General features: G+C 48.5%; 1 protein-coding gene across 1 annotated transcript in view; it reads left to right on the top strand.

The window, feature by feature from the left end:
- Positions 1-240: 240 nt before the first annotated feature.
- Positions 241-7,686, top strand: part of PDE6D (phosphodiesterase 6D) — a 47,118-nt gene continuing 39,672 nt past the window's right edge. The window contains exons 1-2 of the mRNA XM_073358877.2: positions 241-327; positions 432-703. Coding sequence (XP_073214978.2) covers positions 241-327; positions 432-703 — 359 coding nt within the window. The remainder of the gene's footprint in view (positions 328-431; positions 704-7,686) is intronic.

The raw sequence follows: 7,686 nt of genomic DNA, 5'->3' as shown, positions 1-7,686 counted from the left end.
CATGCCTAGGTTGGAGCGTGCAGGTGGGAGGCGCTGGGCCATTGCAGCAAGGGGCCCAGGGTAAGGAGTGCAGGGTGCTGGGGGGGGGGGGGTCACAGCCAGCTATATTACCCCCATGGCTGCGGGGATGGGGCTTGCCCGTGTGTGCCTGGCGCCAGGGCTGGAAGTCAGACCCCACCACTGATCCTGCGGCCAACGCTGCAGCCGCCAGGGGACGCAGTGAAGCAGCCTCAGCGGCGCATGGGGAGTTGCCCGGCAGCGCCCCTTGTGGCCGATGCCCGCACCTGCAGCTCCACTCCCGGCCTGGCCTCCCAGTCCCTCGGCGACGTCAGTTTGCTGGGGCGTACGCCTTAGCGACCGCCGCGCAGCCTCTCTTGCTGGGTGCCATGGAGAGCGCTGTCTGATTGGCTGCAGACGCTGTCGATCCGAAGACAGGAGGCGGGTCGGAGGTGGCGCGGGGCGCGGCGATTGGCCGGCGCTCCCAGGGGCCGGGCGGCTCCGGTCCGTTCGGGTTGGTTGCGCCGGACAGTGGCGGGCGCAGCGTCCCGGGCGCCGCTGTCTCCTCCTCCGCGGTCGCTGTCCCGGCGAGCCCCGTGAGCGAGCCCAGCTCCCCCCCCCGGCTCCGGGGCGCGGAGCGGAGCCGCAGCGGGACCATGTCGGCCAAGGACGAGCGGGCCAAGGAGATTCTGAGGGGATTCAAGCTGTATCCGCCGGGGACGGGCCTGGGCTGGGGGCCGGTTCCGGGGGCCCCTCGCGCGGGGGGGGGAGCGGGAGGGCCCCTAGGGTCTGTCACCGCGCGCTGAGCGCCCCTCGCCCGGGCTGGCACCCTGCCCGCCCCCCCCCCCGCCCGCTGCAGCGCTCGGGAAGGGCCGAGGAGCGGGTGGCGGATCCGGCTGCCCTGCCACCCCGCGGGGCCCCGGCCGGCTGTGGGGTGGGGTGGGGGAAGCCCCCGGGAGCCATCGCAGGGCTCAGGGGTGTGCGCGCCCCCGCCCCGGGCTCTGCCCCGCCTTGGTCCTTGCGCTTTGCTGGCTCGTGCCGTTGGTGTTGCCCTGGAGGGCGGGAGCTTCGGGCTTTCTCCGAGAGCCGCTGCTCGCTGCCGCTTGTCAGGCGTCGCGGCGATGCCCTCAGGTCCCCTTGTCACGCTCCCCCTGCCCCAGCGTTTCCCTGGCGAGTTGAGTAGCTGCATGGAGCGGTCCACGGGGCGGCTGCTGCTGCTGCTGCTGGGCTGAAAGGGAGCAGTTGCTACCGGGGGGGGCTTGCGGTGCTTCAGCGCTGTGATTTGGTTGTTGGCTCTTGCTGTGAAAGCAGACCGTGGAAGAGGAAAAGAAGTGTAGGCTGGTGTATTCATGCGGGCAGAGTCTCGGGAATAGGGTGATCGCTTCCTCTTAACGGTCATTTCACTCGGTCATAGCCTTTCTTTCCCAGCCTCAAGTTCTAAATAGCTGCTGCCACTTAAGGATCCATGTCTGCTTGGAAAGAAAACCTCTAATTTCAAAGTCCAAAAGCAATTTAGATAAGTGCCTTATTCCTTTTATTGACCAAAAAGCTCCCTTCTTTTCTCTTGCCTAACTGGTAGCGGGATAGGGGATGTCTTGCTATTTCTAGGGGGCTAGTTGTGTGTAATCACTAATATGGTATATGTTGCCCTTCTGTGGGACTCACTGAAGATCATCTTAAAATTTGACTTTGCGCTATCTAACTATGAACACATTGTAGAGTAAACCTGGGCAAGAAGGAGAAATGAGATTCTGGATTCCTCACCTACCCCGTATTTTAGTAAAAGGGTGGACAGATTCCATCAAAAGGGGAGTGCATGTGTGTGTGAGGAGTAGGAGAAATAGGGTAAGTTTATTTAAAAAACACCAACCTTTCATTTTTTAGTATAATTAATGTAAAGTGGAAGTGGGCTGGTCTTGTCCCACCTTTGGGCACTAGGGGAAACCCTAGTTACTGCTCAAATTCAAGAGCGCAAAAGCAGAAGAAGCACCTTGTGATACTGTAGTATATTTGGACACTTCGCTTGTTCAGACTTTTGCTGCATCAATTTGTGTATAATCTCTCTCAGCTGTGGCATAATGTTCTGAGCTGCTGTATGTGGGATTTAGTCAGTCAAATAGCTACCATCAGAGTGCAAGCAGATGTTTCTCCCTGGGGAACTATAGTACTTTTCCCCCCTCTTCTAAGTAGTGATTCCGTATGCCCAGTCAGGCTTTTTAAAAAATTCTTTCCAGAGTAGCAGCATTGGAAGTTCTTCCTTGTATATGCAGCTGTGATGTTTCAGTTGTCAAGAAGATTGTTAACAGAAGGCTGAGAAGTTCAGGCTATTAGAGAAGATTAAACTTTTGACAAGTTCAAGCTAATAAGTTAGACTCTTGGTTATTTCCCATTAGCTGGAGACCTAAGAAGTGCCCTGGGCATAACTCTAGCCTCCAGTTTTTATTTGGCCCTCCAGGTTCTGCAGGCTAGGAAACTTAAGCAGCTGTATGTCAGTGATGGATTAAATAATCTCTGCGTAGAGTTGATTAAAATAGTAACAAGCTTTTTTCAGTTTTAGGAAGGGAAGATGCCATGCAAATGTAAGAGGCAAGGTGGGCGAGGTAATATCTTTTATTGGACCAACTTTTCTCTCCCCAACAGAAGTTGGTCCAATAAAATACTACTCCACCTACCTTCTCTCTAATGTCCTGGGACTGACACTTGCTACACTACCACTGCATCTGCAAATGTAAAATTATATAGTCTGTCTCCAATAGACAGTGTAGGACTAATGTAATTATTTTTAACATAGATTATGGCCCAGCCTGGTAGACTAATGATGGTGCTCAGCGCGGTCATGTGGGAGCAACACAAATTTAATTTTTGTTTGCTCCCTGGAAGTGACAGGATCTCAGAGCATTATAGAAGTTCAGCCCTGATGGATGAATAGACAAATAGCAAGTATCACATGGAAAGTGATCTTTTTGGCACATTAGAAAACAGCATTCAGGTACGTAAAGAAGCTCTATCTATTCTTCATTTGAAAGGCTGCTGTCTGACCTAATAGCTAGCTAGCAGGGAATAAAGTCCATTAGGCCTGAGGAAAAAGGAGGACCTTCTGCAAAGATTTCAGAAGTGGAACTTTTTATAAAAAGGGAGAGTTAAAGCAATTCTTTTAAATCATTAATTGAAGAACTGTCTTGACAAGTCATCAATAAAAAATGCATGTGGATGAACAGACATCATGCCTGAGGAAAACATTGAGGCATTGCATCCTTCACACAGGAAGATACTCATGCACAGAATGTGGTGACGTTCTGTAGAGTAGCCAAATAAAACATTTGATCAGCTAAAATTTAGGATTTCCTCTTTAAAAAGTGGTCACATATTCTAGAAAACATTTAAAAGAAATATTAAGTTGTTGCTGATGCTGAAGCTCTTTATGGGAAGCTAGTTTCCTTAATAGAAAGAGGGAGTCCTGAAAGTTTGTGTGCTAGGAGAGATGGCAGCATCTCCCCTATTGGCATTGGGGAGGGAAATGTTCAATTCCTTCAACTTAATGGAACATTAAAGGACTTGTTTCACATGCCAAAAGCAAGTCTAGCTTGAAGATAACGAGAATATTCATGTCTTAAGGAAACTGGCATGAAGAGGCCTGTGTCATGAGATGAGTTTATAGGGTAGAGAATTTCATTGGTAAAGCAGGCTTGTTAAATTATTGCTTACTGTAACATAGCACAGACATGTTTACGAGAAGTCTAGTTCACCCTGGATAGTTAGTTTCCTCAGATACTGTTTACCTGTGGTTCTTGAGAAAAGCCAAAGGCAAGTTTTCGAACTGATTATAATAGGATTCTGTGGAAGTTAAATTGTTGTAGAAATCTACCCTGACTCACATGGCTGAGGCATGATTTCCTTCCTGTATGACGGTAGCACAGAAACATGCTGTGGGTCGAGTCCACAAAAACTCAAGACAGAAGCATCTGCTCCAGTCTCTTGCAGGCCTATATTTGCCATTTAAAAAGCCAAAACAAAACAAACATTGAGTATTTAAGGCTTTCAGGTAAATTTAGGGTAGACATGGGTAATCTCACCTTTGTGTCTTAGGTATTTATATGGCACCAATCCACATTATCTGGGTATGACATGTATAACTTGTGGGTTTGGTATCTAGGAACAGACGGAAAAGCTAGAACCAGCAAGCAATTTGATAGCTTATTGTCTCTCTTGTAAATTAAACTAGTCCACTTAACAGCTTAGTCTGTTTATAAATTCTTTGAAGGCACTTTTCTGTAGGCAGCAATCCTTTTATGCTTTATAAAGTGTGTCTACAAGCTAGTCCTTGCTTTGGAAAGCAGTTTAGTTGCCTCACTCTAAACAGGACGTTAGTTCTACACTTAACTGAGGATATATTCCTTTTGGTAATACTAGCCAAGACCCCAGTTCTGCAAGTGTGTATGCAGAAGTAGTTACATTGACTCACGTGCATAAAGTTAAGACTGTGCTTAAGTATTTGCAGGATCAGTGCCTAATATCTTATCATCAAGCTACAGAACAGATTCTGAAGGCACTAGGATTTCTGGAGAGGAAAGCACCTTATGGGCCAACTTGAGTGCCCCCTTAATGGTTATCTGAACCTCATTTACCTTTGTCACAGAATAGCCTACAATATTTGTTCTGCCATTTTATCTTTGGAACTGGTTTATACCCTTAATTTCAATGTCTTTATTTAGCAGCCTTTCCCATACAAGAATAGAGAGCTGAAGCAAGCCTCTGTTTTCTGTGACTTATGTCCTGGTGATGGAACAGTTTCTTTAAATTGGCTTTCATCAAACCCCTTGGTAATTTGGAATCTCTCTGTTGGGTTCCCTCTACATCTCTTCTGTAGAATGTAAAATACCCAAGTAATAAAGAATTGAATGGGAAAATTAAGAACAGGTAGATTATAACCAAATTCTGTTTAAGTGCAGTAGACCTATTTTTGTTTATCCTTCCATTTAGTGGCAGCATCTGTATTGTTAATCAGTTACGTTTGGTCATAGGTTGTATTGGATGATATATGTTTGACTCTTAAGGCAGCATTTCTCAAATGGTGGATCCCAGCCCACTAATGGGTCCCACATTCGCCAGGTGAGCTACCTACCTCCTGCCTATGCTCTCACTTCTCCTGGGCAGCAGCATGCAGGATCCAGGCAGCAGCGGCAGAGGAAGTGCTTCTGGGGCACATAGGGGATGGGGACAGGCTGCTTCTGCCTTCAGATTGCTACTGCTGTCCAGATCCTGCTCCCCTTGCCACTGCCTGCTTCCCAAGGAAAAAGAGAGCAGGGAAAGATAGGCAGTACCAGCAGCAAACAGAGGAAGTAGCTGGAGCCAGAGAGCAGTCAGCAACCTGGTAGAGATTGTGGCCTGGCCCTGGAGAGAGGGGAGCCAGCTAGGACTGTAGGAGGGGGCAGGGCTGGAAAGCAAGAGCAAGGGGTTGGGTGGGGAGATGAGGTAGTGGTAGGTCTCTGTGACTGGGTAGAGCTCACCACTCTGGTGCCGTCTGCCAGCGGTCATGGGAATTAGCTCTTCTCACCAGTGTGCCCTCTTCTGGTGGTGCTTCATTGCCATCACTTCTGCTCTGGGACCCACATCACTCCCAGGACCACAGCATCCTCTTCAGTGACAGCCCTCCAGCTGTGCCACACTCTGTGGTCCCCCCTTCCAGGGAATGTCACAGTGTCTTAGTCAAGCCACTTCCTCAGGCGCTAGTAGGGGTGGGGGACACATGGGCCCACCCACTACTCCAGGTCCCAGCCCAGGGACCTTGTAGATGGCTACCACTTGCTGCATCCCCTCCGACTCCTCTGTAGGTCACCCCAGGCCACTTCCTTGTGACCCTAGCACCCTCTTTGCCCTTGCCTCAAAGCCTCAGCCTACAGATCCCTGCAGCCTACCAGGAGCTGCCTTTAACTTCCCAGATCTCTGTCTACAGCACTATTCTCTCAAGGATGCTTGCTGTCTTCAGCCTACAAGATAGCTAGTCCTCAAGCTCCAGGGAGTGACTGAAGCTGCTCTGCAGCCCTTCTTATATGGGCCAGCCCAGCCCTGATTGGCTGTCTCCTGCACAGCCTCCCAAGGGCTCTATTAACCCCTTAAAGCCCAGTGTGGGGCAGGCACCTCATCACAGTTCCCCCCACAAAGACAGACAAAATGCAGTTGGGTGGGTCATCTTGGTAAGGAGTTTGGTAACCACTGTCTTAAGGGACCACAGTTCAGCTTCTCAGAAGCTGCTCTTAGTAACGTCTTAATCCAAAACAGTAAAAACCCTACCTTTGTTTCATGGCCTAGTTAAGGTTCCTAAATGTAACTACCCAAGACACTTAATAGCAAGCAAATACTGCCAAAGATACTCTAAACCTTACTTTGTCCACGTATAGCAGTACTTTTTAAAAATTTACTTGTGGTAAGTGCTAACAAACAGTTATCAGGTTAGGGTAAAGTTACGTATGTGGGTTTGCATTTGAGGCTGTTCAGTATGTTAGGGGGTGGACAGGCACTCCACAAGCCTTATGGAACCAATGCTTGTTTTATTTCATTTGATTTCAGGGACTCCATGCAAACCCCGTAATCCCTGCCTCATGCAAGGCCTTTGCATGCCCCCTCTCCCCATTCTTCCCTCCACCACATGCTTGGGGGCGCTGTCCTCCATACTCCCCTATGTGTTCCCCTTCTCCCTATTCCTGGGTCCCCATTTTTCCCATGCCCTGGGTTTTGTGTGCCTCCATTCCCAATATCAAGGCCTGCTCATTCTCTCCTCCCCCATGCCAGAGACTGAGAGTTCCCCCTATATCATTGTTCGCTATTTTCACCCCATGTCAGGGGAAGTGGAGACAGAGAGACCCTTTGCTTATCATTTCTTCTTCCTTGGAAAAAGAGTCATTCAAGGTGTAAGCATGTTCAAATGTATTGGGAGGATGGGCAGAGCTAAGGTGGAGGGGTTGTGCTAAAAGGTGTTAATGGCTCTTTGATCTGTAGACAATTACAGACCTCTATTTCCCCCTTCTGGTTTTCAGATTTTCACCAACGTTAATAGGGATCTGTCCCCTGATGCCTAGAACGTTTCCTGAAGTTTTGGAATTAATCTCATGCAGTATTCAAAAGTTGTTACACCCAAACGTAGAAATGCCATCTAGTTGAGTGTATGACAAAGGCTCATAAGTCTTTAACTATGTTTGCTTGCCTTTAAGTGCTTGCTTGTGCTTTGTAAGTGGAGATAAGTGACAGTGCAACCTTAGCTGAGTTTTGAAAGTTAGATTGTGGTCTGGAAGTTCCCAGTGGTGTAAAAAACACCTTGAGTAGATAAGTGAAGAAAATTTCTAAAGTTTAAAGGAAAGAGAGGGGTGCTGGCCAAGCTCATTATGGCTTCTGTGGTGCTCTACCCCATTAAATGCATCCCAACAAGATAAGCACATTCTATAAATAGCCAAAGCTGTGTTACTCACTCTACTACATACATTGATTTTAAAAAATGGTAAAACCCGTAGCGAAGTAGTCTGTGTGCATCTTGAGTAGCAGGCATCCACCACTCATGTCTGACCTACTGGGCCACAGTACCTCCCAGCCTACTTACAGATCTTCTGTCTTATTTATTCCAAGTGAAACTTTTGGACACTAATGCTGCCTTTTGCACTTACAGACGACAAAGTGGTATGCAAGTCTCAAAGTACT

The sequence above is a fragment of the Lepidochelys kempii genome, chromosome 9 (assembly GCF_965140285.1).
Source record: "Lepidochelys kempii isolate rLepKem1 chromosome 9, rLepKem1.hap1, whole genome shotgun sequence".
Taxonomy (NCBI): Eukaryota; Metazoa; Chordata; order Testudines; family Cheloniidae; genus Lepidochelys; species Lepidochelys kempii.
Note: the sequence above shows the minus strand (reverse complement) of the source record. Positions and strands in the feature narration are given on the sequence as shown.